The sequence below is a fragment of the Bombus vosnesenskii genome, unplaced genomic scaffold (genome assembly GCF_011952255.1).
Source record: "Bombus vosnesenskii isolate JDL3184/JDL3185 unplaced genomic scaffold, Bvos_JDL3184-5_v1.1 scf7180000016274, whole genome shotgun sequence".
In the NCBI taxonomy this organism is placed as follows: domain Eukaryota; kingdom Metazoa; phylum Arthropoda; class Insecta; order Hymenoptera; family Apidae; genus Bombus; species Bombus vosnesenskii.
This window is the reverse complement of record NW_022884343.1, coordinates 1,249,849-1,268,213: the sequence shown is the minus strand read 5'-3', so window position 1 is coordinate 1,268,213 and position 18,365 is coordinate 1,249,849. Positions and strand designations below refer to the sequence as shown.

Genomic DNA, 18,365 nt, shown 5'->3' with positions numbered 1-18,365 from the left:
TATCCAAAGTGTAGTGCTTCCTATAATACTTTGTAAATAAAATAATCTTCTACTGAGATTTTATTATTTCAATTATCGTTTTAAATATGTATATGAATTTGCATAAAAATCCGTAATTTAATAATGTGATTAAGTTTGTAAATGGAACTGAAGATTTGTTAAAACAGATACACGCGAATAAAGGGCAAAAGTCATATTGCAAAATTTCAAAAATTTTTATTCGTCTTAATAATAATATTTGAATAAGTTGCATTTTTCGCGTTTGAAATAATTTTCTATGGGTTTTTACGTCGCTTCTTTTTCAGTTAAGATTTTTTTGTTCGAGATAATAAATTATAATCGCTTGGTTTGGAGCACGGTCGTACGGCCGTGATTTGGAGCATTCTTGACAGGTTCACTGGCGTGACGTACGTTTCTCTGTTGCTAGGATCCTCCCGAAAAGTTCTCCTCTAAATAGGTTGTGTATCGGTGGTTTCCCCTAATTTCGGATTCTGTTGCGATTTTTTTCATCGTGTTCTAGTCATTTGAACGGTCCGTTTGTGGTGGTGGTGGTGGATCGTTCGTTCACGATTAATCCGAAGAGGTCGGGGAGGAAGCGCGACTAATTTCCTACCATATTTTCAACAGAGCTCGAATTTTTTACGAACCATGTCACATCAGACAGGGATCAAAGGTACTCATTATTACATTGTAATATTGATTCCACATAACAATCTCGTAGAAAGTTCTACAATATAGGCCATTAACCTCAAAACATCTTTACAACAATAATGACAAATTAATGGTTTGGTTATTTCAGCGAACGATGCCCTTAAGAAATTGTTTGCTAAATGTCGAGATGGAAAAATACGAGTCTTGAAAGTTTCCATTGAGAATGGTAAGTTTGCCTCTTGCCCTCAGTGAGTGTGAATTTAATACAAGTTTCATGAATAAAAGTGTATCTTTGTTTCATAGAGGAACTAACACCTGCTGCTTCTTCAAAACCAGTGAACAAGTGGCAAGATGATTATGATAAGATGATCAAACCGTTGATCATTGAGAATCAACCTGCATATATTCTTTATCGATTAGATACTAAGTCTTCTGACTCTGGTTATGACTGGTTATTTATCTCTTGGTCACCTGATACTGCACCAGTTAGGCAAAAGATGTTATATGCGTCGACAAAAGCAACTTTGAAACAAGAATTTGGAACTGCATCTATAAAGGAAGAATTGCATGGTACGGTGCCAGAGGATATAACATTAGAAGGTTATCACAAATACAAAAGGAATAATGCTGCACCGGCACCATTAACCACTGCAGAAGAAGAGTTAGCAGAACTTAAAAAAAACACAGTTACTACAGATTATAGTGTAGAAACAAGGCATCAAACATTGAGTGGTGTTGCCTTCCCTGTTACGGATGAGGCAAAACAAGCGATCATGGAGCTTGGTAAAGGTATACATGAATATGTTCAATTAAAAATCGACTTAGAAGAAGAGAAGATACATTTAGTTATGGCTTGTGAAGTTTCACTGGATAAACTACCAACAAAAGTCCCATCTGATTCTGCTAGATATCATCTTTATAATTTTAAGCACACGCACGAAGGAGATTACATGGAATGTATAGGTATGTTCTAAAAATAAAAATGTTAGTCTTTCAATCAATAATGTACCTCTATGTTGCAGTTTTTATATATAGCATGCCAGGATACAGTTGCAGTATTAAGGAAAGGATGTTATATTCATCGTGTAAAGCTCCGCTATTAGAACTTATTCAATCACTTGGAGTGACTATAACGAAAAAAGTAAGTAAATAAATAAAAGTTCTTGATGTAAACCATATTTTCTAATTTATTTTGTTTCTATTGGTTTGTTTTTGCATGAATGTCTTAACAGGATCATTTAAAACTGGTAAATCATATTAGGATCTATACGCTTTTTGAAAGATAAAAATATTCAATTGTATGTTGTGCATTTTTTATACCAGTGAGAAATGTATTTCATATTTAATTAAAAAAAGATAGTTCTTATAGCGTGCATCGATATTAACGAATATTTTACCCTTTTAGTCGCATTGTGTAGTATTTCTTGCTTTCAAATTTCATTTCTCTTCATGTGAATCTTAATGTTGAAATTAAATTATTTCTTTTTTTCTTTTTTTATTTTCGTAAAAATTTGATAAATCCTAGTTGGAAGTAAATAGTGGTGAGGAATTGGCAGACATGTTGGAAGATCCTCCAACTATAAAAGAAACAGCTGCAATAACTCCTGCAACTCCATCAACGCCCTATGCTCCTCCTCAATCTATATCCGAGAAAAAGTCAAAACAGAAGAGATCTTGTATCTTGAGTTAACCGAATCTACGTTCTTTGTCTGTCATTTTTAAATGTTTCTTAAATGTTATAAAATATTTCAGATGTTTTACACATTTAATATCTTCCTTCGTAAATTCTGAATTTGTGATAATACGATATTAATTGATCGAATATGTTATGTAGTGTAAGATGGTGTAATCGGTTTTGAATAACTTCGACATTAGCACAGTATAGTTATGCAGTTATTATGGAGTGATTTAAATGAGAAAATGTTTAATGCGCATCTTTACAGAGATAAATCTTTTATTAATTAGCAATATATTTATTGATATTTAGTAATAATTGGTCAAAGTGATATGTATATCTATGTAGCAATTCAGAGTAGACCAAACAATGTATTTTTCTAAATTTTAAAGAGCAAAATTGTCATGTTAAGATCTTTACAAAATATCTTTTTGATAACTATGAGAAACTCGCAATGCATAGAATTCCCATGAGATGTAGTTCTTGTTGATCCAGTACCATAATGTAATGGATAATTGTTTATTCGTGCAGAAAATACTGTATGAAAAAGAACAAGAAAAGCAGAAAGATCATGAAGTGAGAATTAGTTGCTTGACATTGAAAGTGAAGCCTTCTATTGGATTTTGCATTTTTTTAATTGCGTTCCAATGTCTAATAAAAAATCTTATGAAGATATTTTTTTCTCTATATAGTTCCTTTAATTTACATCTTTTATAGTTTATATAATTCTTATGCTACTTTTAATGTTTATTGTGTCAGATGTGAAAAATAAACCCAGTGAGTTAACTGTGTGAATTAGTTCCTAGTCCAATGAAAAGTGATATATTGTATTTTTAAGTATTCATTTTTCATATATTAGTAATTTTATTAAGTGAAACTCGAAGGCTTGACTTTCAAATTCATTCGAACACTCATATAGGAATTAGTGATAAATAGAGGTAGAGTGTTTCAAACAAATATCTGTGGTAAAACCTGCATACCTTATGTGATTATTAGAGAGTTAGGGAAAATTCCATGTGCTCCAGTTAGCTAATGCCACTCACCTAACTTCTCTGTGAAATATAAATAAGAAGATAAATGGATAAGTGATAAACGTGCAAATTACCACATTAATTTGTGGATATATTTTCTTTGCACATGATTATCATTTTTGAACACAAGCTAGTGATAATACTATTTACTTTATATACATATTAAATTATATATGTATATATATATTTATATACATTATATTATATATGTATGTATGTGTATATATATATGTATATATATATATATATATATAAATATATAAATATATATATATATATTATCATGTTCTATACTATTGTAAATTATACAAAACATTAGATTCCACAAATATATATATAAAGACTGAACTTGGTATGTCCCATTAGTTGTACAATCGGAAAAATTGTGCAGTGTTTGAATTTATATAGATAAAAATATTTGAACATTCATATACACGTATGTACGCACTTACCCATACACCCACACCCACACACATTCTATATACTTTACGGTTATTTTTTAACTTTTTATTACTTTCATTTTTAATAAAAGATGTAAGGTATAATAAGATATGTTTTAAATAAGAAAATTCATATATCATATTCTTATACGCTTCAATTTAATAATTTAAACTAATTAGAGAACAGCGCATAATGAATTGTGATAAGTTACTGTTATCTCTTTTAAAGTATTTTTAGATTTCTTCTAAAACATTCCTAATACGAAATGTATAGCAAATGGGACTATAATCTAGTAGCCAGCAAACAAGATATTCGAGAGGCATTCTATTTTTTGTGATCTGTATTTTTTTAACTCTCGTAGCTTTTTATAAACTTTTTAAAAATTTTCGTCCAAGAAATAAATAAAAAACTTATTGAAAGAGTTTGGCCTAATTTAACAAGTTTTATAATAATAAAAAAGTGTGTCAGATTCTTGGCATTTATTCAAATCCATTGAAAAATTTTTGTTACTTTTCATTTGCTACCAAGTATATATTATTATACATACATTTACATTGATATGAAAGTTAAGCTTGAAGCATGAGATTTTTTACAAGAATTGGAAGTTCTTGAATATAATATACTCATAATTTATTAGTATTTCATTCCTTTATAGTTGTGTAAAAGCTTTTTCAGCTTAAATTCCTTATCGATGTTTTCCTATTTTTACATGTTGACGAACAAATAGAATTTGGCACACATTTCTATGTCTAGTTGCAAAAAAAAGGAAAGTTTTTCGCGAAGTGCTCAAAAACTTGTTAATGAATAATGTGTTCTATATTTAAACATAACGCACACTGTAGCCTGGGAATATTTCAATTTATAATATATTGTACCAGGCCTATTCTGTAAGTTTTTAGTATAATTCCGTTTCCAACCTGTTAGTACATAATTGTAGGTTCATTATGATCAAACAAATTGTGTATCTTGCCAATACTAAACACGCTAGAAATAATAAAGCATTATGCAATTTAATCTTACACTTTGTTGTGTTTTAATTTGCCAATAAGGTAACGTGTAACACTTCTTTATTTATCATGATTTATCTGCACAGAATTTAATAGGTTTCTAAGGAGCGAACGTGAATCAGTCGTTGGATGGGTATGTAATTATGATTAAGATTTTAAGATATGTTTAAGACATTCAGCTTACAGAATAGGCCTATCAAGTTAGAGTTTTATTTTTCATTTTTCATGTATTTTTTTCTCACAAAGTAAATGATGTTTCTAGTTTGTAATGCAATGTAATAATTCCCTTTAAAATATGTTGATTATATAGCTTGAAATAGATGATGGAAGAGAACTAACTGAAGAATTTTTACAAGAGGAATTACATCCAAAAATCAGTTTACATCAGCCAAAATTTGCGAAACCTAAGGGTCCACCAGGCAGAGGAGCAAAACGCTTAACCAAGGTTCAAGATTTAGGAACTTCAGAACAAGAGATTTAAAAAAATGTTTTTCAAATTTGTTGAGTTGAACTAAGAAGATATATAATATGCTCATCACATATACAGATAAATATATATTGTGTTCTCTTGTGTTAAAAGATGAAAGTTTTTTGTTTTATCTAGCTTTTTTCCTCATTAAGGAGGATTATTTGTTTTATAATTTAAGAACCATTTATATGCAGATACTTCAAATCTTAAAAAGAAGTTTCAAATATTAGGCCTATTCTGTAACTACGATTTTAAACTTGTATTTATACTACATTCATTTATAATTTAATGCACAGAGTATTATTAGGATGTAAATAAGGATTGTTCTTAATGACAATTGATTATATTACAGAATGATATTTTTATTTATCATTCATCTTAAATATTATGGATAAGACCAGAATGATTTGAATATGTTCTATACATGTTTTGTATTTATCAAATATAAATATTATTACATAATATTTCATGTAATAATTACATAAATTAATAGATATATGTTAATAAGATATATACATTAGTTATTAAATTTTTATCTTTTAAATTCTTACTCTTTCTTCTCCTTATTAAGTGCTTCATTCGCTTCTTGATTCTTAATATACATCATTTGCAGTTCTGATAATTCGTTTGCATTCATGGACTTTGCATGTTCTTTTATTTTACTAAAAAATGGAAATTTATCTTTGGTATTCAAATTTGAAATGGAAAATTTTTAAGTTCAATTAATATAGCAAACATACTCTCGTCTCATGTTCATTAATTTGCTTCCAACTTCATAAGCGTTCTCCATTTCAGATCCAGTTATCCATAAAAGGAATTTTGTGACAGAGCCATAAAAGGTACCCAATATTGTACCTATTATAGTTCCTGAAATTAATCCCTTTATACCCATATTCATTTTGAATATGAAACCAGTTATAGCACCACTAAACGTGGAATTTAGTATATCAAATTTGTATCCCCTATATACATAGAAGAATGAAGACATGCTCCTGATAAAGAATATTAGATTAATTTATATTTGTACAATATTATAATAGAAATTAGTTGCAAGACTTACGAGAATAAGAAACAAAACAGTCCAATTTTCATGGCAAATGGAAAACCTGCTTTAAACGTAACAATTTCAATTCTTTTTTGCAGATTCTTTTTATATTCAAACTTGTTTTCATATAATGTAGCTTGATTCTCATGTTTGAATGTTTGTGGCACGTCTTTTAATTTATATAATGCCCCCAAGACAAATCCTGTTGCACTCCCTGCACATGTTGCATTGAAGACTGATTGTAACTCTTTGGTTGGATACCCTTTTCTGTGCAAAGTAAATATTGTAATAATGTGTTAAATAAATGGATGAATATAAATTAAATGATTACTCTTACTCGTCATAAAAGTAACATCTGTATTTGCCTAAAAATCCTTTCACTTTGGATGTATCTATCCACCTATCATTGGAAGTGTTGTCGGACGAAGAAGCAAATGGGAAAAACGCAGTGCAGATTAATCTTCTATCTATTACTGTACGTAGCATGTTTCTTCTATATTTATCGCTTTCAGGTCATGTATTATTTAACATACATTCAATAAGCACTGATAACATGAAATACTATAAACTTATATGTTCATAGTTTATTGGCAACAAAATTAATATTATTACAAACTAGATTTCAAATTCAATTATTTTATTATACAATAATTACGTTATAACGAAAGTGAGGTTAAGGATTCAATTTGTTAACACTTAGCCAACCTCGCGCGCCAGAGCGAGCTACACGCTTCTCACTGTACTAGATAACCCAACCTATAAGCTGTGCACCGTACATTTTTTCAAGTAACGAGGACTAATATTCACTACTTGAAAAACAAAGAACTCTAAAAATTATTTAAGTGGTCAATTATATTTTGAAATAATGATTTTGTTTAACGATTTCACATATCGTTTATACAAAACATCAAATTAAAAGTATATATTAAAAGTACAAAAAAATATAGGTAAAATTAAAAACATTAAAGATGACTAAAAATAAATAACACGACTTGAATGTGAAATTAAAAATTCGATATTGTTGATAATTCGGTATTGTTCGATTATAACTTTATTTAGTCATAATTGATAGTATAACTTTTTAATTAATTTTAACACCATCAAATTGGTCTATTTTATTATATACCGTACTTCATAAAAGCAGAAAAAGTATCGCAATTAATTGGGAACAATTCCAGGTAAACAATAACTGATAATAACAATAAAAAAAGAAGAAAACGCCTTGTTAAAGGCAAAAAGGGGGATCTCCCCGTTTGGTTGACTAAGATCGATTATATAAATATCGAGAATTGTACGAATATAAAAATGGCAATATATGTATGACTCGAGAATCGAAATTATAAGAATCGATATATTAGTATTGCGTTTGAATTTCTCAATGTGAATTACGTGTACTTCGTTAACGTAATGTTTCCGTGTTTTATTCAGATTTATCCCGTGTTTATTCGTTTTCGTTACTTTCTACGTATCCTGAAAGCCATTAGGCATCAAAGTTATATATTTTCAACCGCCATATTCACAAATTATGTCGATCTTTAACAGACTTCGCTCCTCTTCCGTAAGTACTACATGAGAAACAAAAAATCGCAATTTATATCGTAATTTCTAAAAAAAATAATTAAAAAAATTTAGTTAAATTTCCGTGTGAACAAATACAATGAATGGTTTATTTAAAAAAATGAAGGTTTATATTTATTAACTTAACCTTGAAATGATACTTTGGGGTCTTTTATAATCTCAACAGGATACTGGTTTTGATTACCGTATTGCAAAATAATTGCAAAAGAAGGGTTCTTTAACTTTTTTGAATATTTGAATATTCGAATTTTATAGTTTGCATTTTAGGTATGTAAAGTATATTTAGTGAATTGGAGTCCTATCTAAGAGAAGACACTATTTCTTTTAATGATCTTCTTAGATTGAAATTAATGATAAAAGCCCCATTAAGGAGAAAACATTATAGTAGAAGAAACAAATTTTAAATATGTATTATATATTGATATTAATCAACACGTTTCACGCATAATTCATCACTATAATTATATCTAATTAGAAATAGTTATAGTTATTTTATATAGTTACAAAAAATAGCTTAAATATTACTATAAATTAATGGTTTAAATATTCTAAATTAATGTCACTATATAATTACAGACTAATGCTATGCACAAGATAGGTAGAATTATAAATGCATAAATCGTATTTAAAGTTATAAATATGCAATTGTCAATTCTTTAACCTATATCGGGTAAACTTAAAATGGATATGAGGATTTCATTTTATGAACTTCATTTTAGATCATACTGAACTTATGACTTCATTTTATAACATTTAATAGTTTTTGACGAAAAGAATATAAAAATGTATTAATTTTCAGACGTCCTGTAAAAGAGATTCGTATCATGACGATGACTTTGTCTACTAAGTCAATATGGCGTCCAACCGTGCAATATGATTTTTATATGCGTGTAACTTTGAAAGTCATTATTTTCACGCTTTAGTACCAATATTTTTGGATTTTACTTCTTAGAACTATCATATGTTATAATAAAAATTTTGTATATATCAAGAAAAAGTTCGACCAAAATTTACTTCCAACCTATTCGAATTAATCTCGTGAACGACATCTAAACCTAAAAGAAACGAACAGGTGCATCGTATATGCGCCGGCGTACGATGCTGTTCTGACGTAACAATATTACGTCAGAGCATGGCCTGTGATACGCAAGAGGGATAGTACGCGTGGGTGTGCTGGAAAAGATGAAGGAGGCGTGGAGGGAGAGCTGTGGAGGGGGTAGAACGTCAATAGGAGAATCCTTCATGCGCGTGGTGGGGGAACCAGAAGAAGGTGAGGGTGAACGTAGGGATGGGCGCTAGGGGTGGAACCAGGGCCGTACATTGGAGTAATATTGTAATTGTATTGTAAATATAATATGCATAATGTACATAATTTTTGTACAAAAATACAACATATAGATGAATAATTCAAATCTTTTTGTTTTATAAATATAATTTATTTGTAAAACATAGTTTGTAAAATCACATTATTATATCATTCACAATTAAAATATTTCTTCTATATTATAGAACGATATAGAGTATTTTTAAGTGGACCTTTAAGAGGCAATTATTTATATCTTCTTTTCGTTTTATTAAAATCATTTACCGAGCATTAACATCATTTATTTCATTCCTTCATCGAGTGAGTCAAATTTTCATTTAATAATTTTACTTAACTTTTCAAATACATTGGTATAAATTGTACCGTGAGATTAACTTGGATGGGCGATACTCCTCGTTTTACTTGCCGTTCTTGATTAGTTGTTTTTACGAGGCCGTGAATTTTTATCGGGCAACATTTGGGATTCTCAGTTTTCTTAGAGTCGCCCCCCCCTTGGTTTCTTTACGGCACTGTTGGGATCGTCACGCTTGGAGTGAAAGTTGGCACAGGACGGACAGGTTACGTTTCGCCTCGCACAGTTTTCTCAGTACTCGACTTGGAAGCCTCCGGGACCGAATAATTCAATGCATTTACTATAATTATCACGTCGAGATCTATCGATCGAACGATGTCTCGCTTTCACGTTCTACGTTCCAAACGTTTATGGGTCTTTCTCTATGAAAGTCTACAGAGAATTCAAGTCTACTGAAAATTATTAATCGAGTCTAATATTAATTCTTCGTCTGACCATTCTCGAAAACAACATTTTTTCGAAAACTTAAAGGCAATTGAATGGAGTTTAATTTCTCGTGTAATTTACTCAAAAAACGAATTCTCTCAAATACTTGACGAGACGAACATGTTCCTTCGTTCATTGACTCAGAGTCTCTAAGTAAAAAATGTTGTTTTTGAATAAAGAAAAATTCAATAAGGTTTCTGCATGTCTTTATTTATTTAAATTTAATTTCTAACATTCTAATAAATTTTGTAGCGAGGCAAGGTTACATATTCTTGGTCTTTCAGTTCTATATTCTGAGATATCACAATTCATCGAACTTCATCTGGACCACAGTGTAGATACCTTTTGCAAAGCCCCGTAGCAATATCAGTTAGCTTCAGTCACTAGTCTTATAGGCTCACAGATCAAAACAAGTTTTGTCCATTTAACCAGGGCCAGGAAGGCAGACACGGTCTCTAGATAGACGTATCTAGATAGCACGTCTGCGTACACTATTGAGCCGGGGGTGCTCTTGAAGCCACGATGCGGCAGGGGTGGCTTGCTCGACGGGGATAAGCTGCCGCTTTTCTGGGGATGCCACAGACACGTACTGTTTTTTGGGTTCCATACCACTATTGTATTATTTGTATCTTAAATAGTTAGTTAGAAATTACTTAGCCAGCAATTTATTGTTGGGTCCAAGCTAGTCAATGTGAGTGATACTAAGGAATTTTAGGGAGTTCGTTTTTTGCATCTGGAAATTTGGAGATTTTTGGGTACAGAAATTGAAGAATTAGAAATTCAGAAATACCCAGGCCTGGAAGTTGGAGATTTGAAAATCTGCAGATTAGAAAAGTGGAAATTAGAATTTCTCGAGTCTGGCAAATGGAAATTTCAAAAATTTCCAAGTCTGAAAATCGGAAACTTCAACGTTGTCCGGTTTGAAAATTATGAAAAATTGGACATTTCCAGCTCTGGAGATTGGAAACTTGAAAATTTCCAAGTTTAGAAATTGGAAGTGTGAAAATGCTGAAATATGGAAATTGGACATTTTTCCAAGTCAAAAATCCCAAAATAATCGATCTTTAGATCACCGTAGAATTCTTCTATTCTATAGACAAAGAGGTTGAGGAACTTGATCGATCTCTTTGTTTCAAATTTTCCATCTTAATTATCTGAATTTTCTATCGATGATCTGGCAAGCTCAATTCTTCGAATTTAATTACTTCAATGCAGTCGCTCTATCTCGAACAACATCGAAGAGCTACCGTGTGAATATTTCAACAGTTTAAGTTTAAAGGGATTGTGAAAGTTTGGTCAATCGATAATCGTCGGGGGAGCGGGTGAATTTTGGGCCAGGATAAAATTCCTAGTCTAAGGGAGGATCGTCTGCAAATACTGACAATCACAACGTTCAGCTATTTTAAAAATAAATTGCACCATGGTACCGGTTTAGTCATGCAAATATCGGGTCGTTTACAGGTTCCTATTTAGAAGAGGTTCCTCGGACTGGATGGTCGTTTACAGCAACTGGTGGATCTGACCGCTGGAATTATCTCTTTGAAAAGGGACTTCTCCGAGACGACTTTAGTAATTAATTAATTCCGAGGAGGTACCACGTTGCATACGAGATATTAAACTACTCCCTTTGTACAGTAATAGCTGCTATAATAATAGGCAATTATATGGGTACTTATGTGTGATTACGAATAATTACGTTGAATGGAAAAATAGAGGAAGAATAGAGAGTCATATAGATCTTCTCAGCTGAATGCTTCAAATAGTGCTTTCTAATGTTCGCAGGTCCCTATTTATTTGTGCAGGAGATTTGTAGAATATTTTAGGGAACAGGGTGCCCCTGGAGATAGTACACTACCGGGTTTTATTGGTTTGTGGAGGGGAAGCATGGTGAGGCTTCAGTGGTGTATCATTTGGCAGGGGTGTTTCAGGGGGTGCTAGTGATGGAAATAACTTGACACACTCTACAATTTTTCTGTGGAACTATCATCCCAGTTCTAAAGAATAATGAACAAAAAACATACTTAATGCTAAAGTACTAATATACTTCTAATATTGTACTGAACTATTGTTATTTATTTGTTCAGTATACCATGGATGGTATTATAATACTAAAATACCATGCCATAGATATACTACAATTACAAAAGTTTACTTGCAATAATGTACTAATACCAAATCATTTTCCAGGTGTTCCTGTAGTACCAATAAATCCACAACAAACAATGTAACTGGTTACACTGCCAGGGGTCTGAAAACGATATTTTCATGAGCAAACCGATACCATGAAGAGGTCTAAACCATCATTACTATAGCTACCACCACCATCACCACCACTCTGTTGGGGGTGTATCGTCAGGGGGTTGCACGCAGGTGGGGATTCGCGATAGTGGGGTCGGTTGTCTAGGGGCGGGATAGAGGCTCGACCAAGGCGGACAGAGACGGAGGCAAGCTGAGAGAGAGCGTAGCCCCACGGAGTACCGCCACCCGTGTGTGTCGCACTAAAATGTGACTCTGGCCAACAGCATCGGGAGCCGTGTGTGAGCGCGAGCGCGAGAGCGAGAGAGAGTCGTGTGTGCCGGAATTTTCGTTAGTTTAGAAAGCGGCAGCTACGTTTTTCTCACTTAAACAGCCGACCAGCGAGCTGACACCAAATAACACCAACCAAGCAAGAACAAAAAGCTGAGGAAGAACAGAAAAAGAGGGCAAAGACAAGAAGAGAAAAAAGGCCCAATAAGGAAGGGAGGAAATCCGGCTGGACGACCGTCGTTGGTGAACCAAACATATCATAAAATATCATTTTCTCGTAGCTGTGGATCACTTAGCTGGTCTGAACTAGCTAGAATAGACGAAGCTGGACTGAATGGTGAAGAAGAAGAAGAGCCAGCGTACCTAGTGCAAGGATAGGAGAGACTGATGGGTCATATCGTGCGAGTCTGATCAAATCTAGACCGATAGGCTTATAGATAGATAGATAGATAGGTATATATGTGCATTTAGAAACGGAGAGAGTGTAGCTGGTTTCGTCCTCCGTTGTACCATCGTTATCCTCGTCTGTTCGCGTTCCCCTGCTACGTGTGGCAGCACAACTGGCGTGTTACACGTCCAGGATCACTCAGCTAGTTCCGATGACCGTTTTGGATTAGTGTACCAATTCGTACCACTCCACCGTGAACTGTGATTCCTTGTGGCGTGGACGCAGAGGAGGGTGACCGCGACGACGGGGTAGACGAGACGAGGTAAGTACCTTATTCTGTCATTTTCTATTAATTGGTTGTACTCTTTGTCGAATAGTGTTGGACAGACTTCTATAGACTTGGATCAGTTTTGGTGCTTTCTTTTTTAGAAAGATTACGAGTTCTAAGCCTCTACAAAAGCTAAGTCTTATACGAGCTTTGTCTTATGGAGATCTTTCAAGTAGTTAATGACTACGGATGATTGAAAGGGACTGTGATAAAGTAAGACACACTTATTGGGGTAATTCTTGTCTGGCATAAGAAAGTTGGAATGTAGAGAAATGGTGTTGATAGTCTTGTTTGCTTAGCTTTGAGCTTTATATAGGATGGTCTAAGTGTCTCTAGAGGAGGATCCTGGTTCTTATATTTGTTCAGAGGCACTAAGGCCAGGAAACAAGAAGTTAGACTTTAGGAATCTTCATTGGAATAAAGATAGAGATATAGTGCTAAAATCAAGGGAAGAAGGCAACTCTTAACAAATTATCTGCTATCTATTGGAAATCATTTTAATTGCTAAGAAATTTCATAAATTTGATCACTATTTGTTTTCCAATTTCATACCATTGACCCTAATCAATTCTCTACAAAACCGCCTTGAAAGACATCCACTCAGTTACAACAATTCACAATGTGTTATCACAGAGGTGATATTTCCAGAAAAGAAGCAGTCCATCGCGTGCACTGTGATCTCCTTCGCGATGTCTAATTTTAGATCAGTAGTAAACAGTAGAAAAGAGAACTATTTCTCTTGCTTATGGTCCTCTCTCCATTAACTTTGACGTTCCCTTACTTTCGAAGACGTAGCACGAACCTATACACGTATATAATATATCATTCTGAAATAAAGAAAGCTGGTTAATTTGCGACAGGCGGCGGCATTGCATGATCCATGAAACGGGAAGAAAGGGAATAATTGAAGAGGAGTTTCGATTCGAATTTAGTCTGGTCGGCTGATGAGGAACGACATCTTATTCTTTTTCCTTCTTACACGTCGATGGAACGAAGCATGTCAAACTTTCCTTAAGAACTGAGGCGACGGATAATAGAAGAAAGTGCAAAAGATCCAATGTTTCCCTCCGAGGGGCTAGAAACTTGTTCTTGTCGTTAATTTCAGATTAATTTCTTGAGAAATACACAGGAGAAAACCTTGTTCTGAAGAAATTTCGCTGGGTTTTGAAATTGAAAAGCTGTGAAAAATGACTTGATATCATTTTTAGTTTCACGGTTTATAAGTCTAATGTTGAGGAAATTTAGATGACTTTCATCAACATTTTTTGAGATACAGATCTTTTGGGAAAATATTATTAAAATATAGGTTTGAAGAAATATTGACAGCTTTTCTCATTAATAAGTAGAAAGTTATGGAAACGAATTAGATAATTGTTAGACTTGGTCTTTTTTTCTATAATTCTCCCATTCACAAAATTTTATGTAACTACAGACTTGGTAATATTTGGAATTTATCTTCTGTCACTTTCCTTTGACTTAAATTATCCTATTTATACAAAAAATAATTTCTTCACAGTCCTTGTTATGTCAAAGTAAAGCTTTCAAGTTCGTTCCTATTTATTTAATTAGCCTTCAAAGTTATTATCTATTTTCCATCCTAAAAAGATTTTTCAAATAAGATACCAATTAGTGTGATAATTATTTCAGTTGTTCTGGGATCAAGTGTCCCAAGGCTAGGCAATATAACAGTGCTCTTCTCCTTCGCATATTCCCAGTGGAACATCTCTATGAAGGTCCTCTTCGATCTGTCCGATGTCTAGCACTCTCGTTTCCAGTAATACCTGGCAGTGACATTAAACGGCCCTGTCCAGGCTATCGTATTTCCGTGACCGATCGACCAAACAGTTAAGCCGCTCGTCGTAAACACGAAAGACTTGTCTCGATGCGTCGGGAACGTGATAAAAATGTTCCTCTGCACGCAACAGTAGCCTCTTTACATTTTGTTTATTTCAACTATGATCATTTCACGTTAAATGACAAATTTCTCTATATGAATATCTAAAGAAATTATTACTCTCTTTTGGGCTTCAAATTGAAACCGTGAATTGCAAAATAACATAAGTTCATCAACCAATATTTTGACAAAATCAGCTTTTTGTGCTTATCGTTTTATATATGTCAGGTTTCGTGTAGTAAATATCCAAAGGAATTATTATTCTCTTTTGGGCTTAAAATTGAAGACATGAATTGCAAAATAGGGCAAGTCCAATAATCGATATATTGAGAAAATTAGGTTTTTGTGCTTATCTCCTTAGAAGTCAGGTTTTATATGGTAAGGATTCTTCGCTTCAATTTGTCAGAAATAGGAGCTTGTAAAGAATTTTTGCAATATTCAGCTTATTGATTTTCTGTTCAGTTTTTGAGATGTCTGTGATCTTGCTGGTCTGAAACCTGGAGACTCAAGAGGACTGGGTTATTTGGAATATAGAAGATTCATAGTGTGTACTAAAATATAGGAGATTTAAATCTAGAATGCAAGACTTCATTAGATGATTTAAATACAGAGATTTAGGAAATGCAAATTTAGAATATCAACACATTGCACATTTAACATATGAAGAAATTATAGTATAGGAATTCTAAGCTTAGATTGTCCACAAAATCAATAACATTTACCCTGTTGAAATAGCCTGAGTTTACATTAGACATAGAGGATCCAATTTTAGATCAAGGAGAATAAAATACGAAAGGTCTAAATTTAGAATATAGAATTTCTACCTTTACCATTCAGAAATTGAAACATACAAACTGTAAGCTTAAGATGTCAACAAAATCAATAGCACATTTATTCTATTAATGTAACCTGAGTTTATATTTTTAATACATAATTAATTGAATAATTATTTACACACATATATATATATATAATAGAAACTTAAATCTAAGAATTAGAATTTAAATGCAGAATACATGTAGAACTCCTATTTTGAAACTACAGCAATTTTATATAATGTCCAAGAAATTTCAACCAAACGATAACAAAATAATTTTATTTCTTCTATCATCCACATAATTCCCTGAAATGAAGAAAGTAGAGAGTAATATGCCACTGCCAGAATTTGGAACACAAAAACAAGAACAAATGGAGGGGGGGGGGGGTTGAGAATATTAAGTTGAAGAGACAATTTTGCAGACAAGTTTTTCTAGAAATACCTCTTAATGATAGCTCATGCTTGTCGTTAAAAGTAAAAGAAGAGGAAAAAGGTCGATTTGAAAGAGCAACGACGAAGGAAACAGAAGTAAAAATGGAGAAAAGAGGAAGGTTTTTATCGAACGAAAGTTTGTTATATGACCGCTTGATTGCATCTCTGCATATATGCTTGTCAATTTTTTCCTGACCACGATAAAATAGAAGAGCAAACAAAATAAAGAAGCAAATGGTCCGTGATGAATAAATAGTAGATGGCATATTCAGATCTAGTGGGAGCACCAAATTGGAGTGATAAACTGGAAAGTGGGACGATAATGTAAGGATTAAATTGGTCCCTGGTCGTTTACAAAACGTGAAACATTTTCCAGTGTGAAAGGCAACAGTTTTCATTGGTTGATGATCCAAATACTATGAAAGAGAAGAAATATGATGCAGAAACTGGCTTCTGTGGGATTATTTGATTTAATGGTTTATGATAATATTCGAATACCTATACAAATAATTTGTGAATATATTATATGCATTGTACACTGCAGGTCATAAGTATTAGGACACCTATTTGTTACATTGATTGGAGAACTCAACTAAATTCTATTTTAATAAGCTTTTTTACATTATGAGGTATAATTAGAAAATACAAGCAATGAAAAGAATGCACTTTTTATTAAATATTGTCAGGTGTTCCAGTATTTATGGCTGGTGGTATATGTACAGTAAAACCATCTTTATTAGCATTAACTATATGTTTGATACTATTCATGCTGTATTCAAATATTTTACAACTACTATGGTAAATGTTCGAATACTATTGTGAGCCACTGTATTTTTTTTAAATGAACGCTGGGATCCAGTGCTAACGTGAAATTGCTCGGAGTACTCTACCTTGCTTCACGCGAAACCAGCCATTGTGCGAACCTATTCCTGTTAATTGACCGACTTCTCGAGTCTGTGCGATTATTCGAGGCAGCTATTCTCCTCAGCCATTTCCGGTAATCCGTATTTTCCTTGTTTATTCAGGAACCGTGTAACTGATACCTCCTTTTCTTACTAATTAATCGTATTCCATGATTATTATCCTAATATCTGCTTCTATGGATGATTTGCCCTATACTTAAGAGAATAATCGTCGATTGTCTGAATGGCTTGTAATGGAGGAACTGATAATGTTGATTCGAGTTTGGTGGATTTTCAATGGGTTATTTCGAACAGCAATTGCTCAGGCAATTTTATTCTTCCTAATCTAGAAATTGTTCAGTGGACTCTTCATTCTGTAATTTATAATTCGATTCTTATCTAAATTATCTTTACTAGAAACGTAAAGCAAAAGCTCCGTGAGAATTGTATACATAATAGTTACTTTTCTTAACCTAAAGATTCATCTGGGGACATTTCACTTAACCTTTTCTGAACATGAACTGTTTCTATCGCTCAGTTTATTTATGAATTATATTTATTCTCTTAAGCCGTTCACATCGGACTTTTATTTCATTGTGATTCGATTTGTATATGAAATATGTTCCAAATAATTATAAGAAATCGAATCATAAAGAAGTGAAAATTCATCGAGGCTACTGTGAGAAGTTGACTGAAAGATTTTTAGGTTAGGAAAAGGTAATTACACAATTCTTTTATACTTGTGGGCCGAAGTGTTTTGAACAAAAAGCAGGATTCAAGGTGGAAGGGCGGGTTTTCAAAGAAAGCCACAAAATTCTCAATTAGGACCAGCCTAACGCTGCCTTCTGTGAATTTTTAGCAGGGTTTCTTGATTTTTATTCTTGAAAGACCGACTTCCAAGCGGGTCAAGTATGAATTCATGCGTCTGGCCGCGCACTCGTTCATACCCATTCCTGAATTAAATATCTGGTTTCATACCTATAACTATACAACTTAGTTGTGCTGCTTAAGATAATCATAGAATCGCTACATTACTTCTTTATTTACTCCTACATCCATAACTATAAGAGAGTTTCGAA

The 18,365-nt window shown here is 32.8% G+C and overlaps 3 protein-coding genes across 6 annotated transcripts in view; 2 read left to right on the top strand and 1 right to left on the bottom strand.

Moving 5' to 3' along the window:
* Positions 1-290: 290 nt before the first annotated feature.
* Positions 291-5,639, top strand: LOC117242612 (twinfilin). 4 transcript variants are annotated; one of them, XM_033509430.1, is made up of 6 exons: positions 291-673; positions 800-877; positions 955-1,614; positions 1,674-1,792; positions 1,884-1,898; positions 5,116-5,639. In XM_033509430.1, exons 1-6 carry the CDS (start codon positions 649-651, stop codon positions 5,284-5,286), a joined length of 1,068 nt encoding a protein of 355 aa, XP_033365321.1. In that variant the 5' UTR covers positions 291-648; the 3' UTR covers positions 5,287-5,639. The 4 variants fall into 4 exon arrangements, with proteins under 4 accessions (XP_033365321.1, XP_033365323.1, XP_033365324.1 ...); XM_033509432.1 differs by lacking the exons at positions 1,884-1,898; positions 5,116-5,639 and adding an exon at positions 2,177-2,881 and having other exon boundaries at positions 293-673; XM_033509433.1 differs by lacking the exons at positions 1,884-1,898; positions 5,116-5,639 and adding an exon at positions 4,892-5,072 and having other exon boundaries at positions 296-673.
* Positions 5,640-5,782: 143 nt separating this feature from the next.
* Positions 5,783-6,941, bottom strand: LOC117242613 (RPII140-upstream gene protein). The gene is made up of 4 exons (XM_033509434.1): positions 6,657-6,941; positions 6,335-6,586; positions 6,015-6,266; positions 5,783-5,936 (listed from the first exon to the last, which is right to left on the bottom strand). Exons 1-4 carry the CDS (start codon positions 6,803-6,805, stop codon positions 5,822-5,824), a joined length of 768 nt encoding a protein of 255 aa, XP_033365325.1. The 5' UTR covers positions 6,806-6,941; the 3' UTR covers positions 5,783-5,821.
* A 5,451-nt stretch (positions 6,942-12,392) lies between these two features.
* Positions 12,393-18,365, top strand: part of LOC117242611 (probable cationic amino acid transporter) — a 63,104-nt gene continuing 57,131 nt past the window's right edge. Inside the window, exon 1 of the mRNA XM_033509428.1 lies at positions 12,393-13,235. The gene's annotated coding sequence lies outside the window, so the exon portion shown is untranslated. The remainder of the gene's footprint in view (positions 13,236-18,365) is intronic.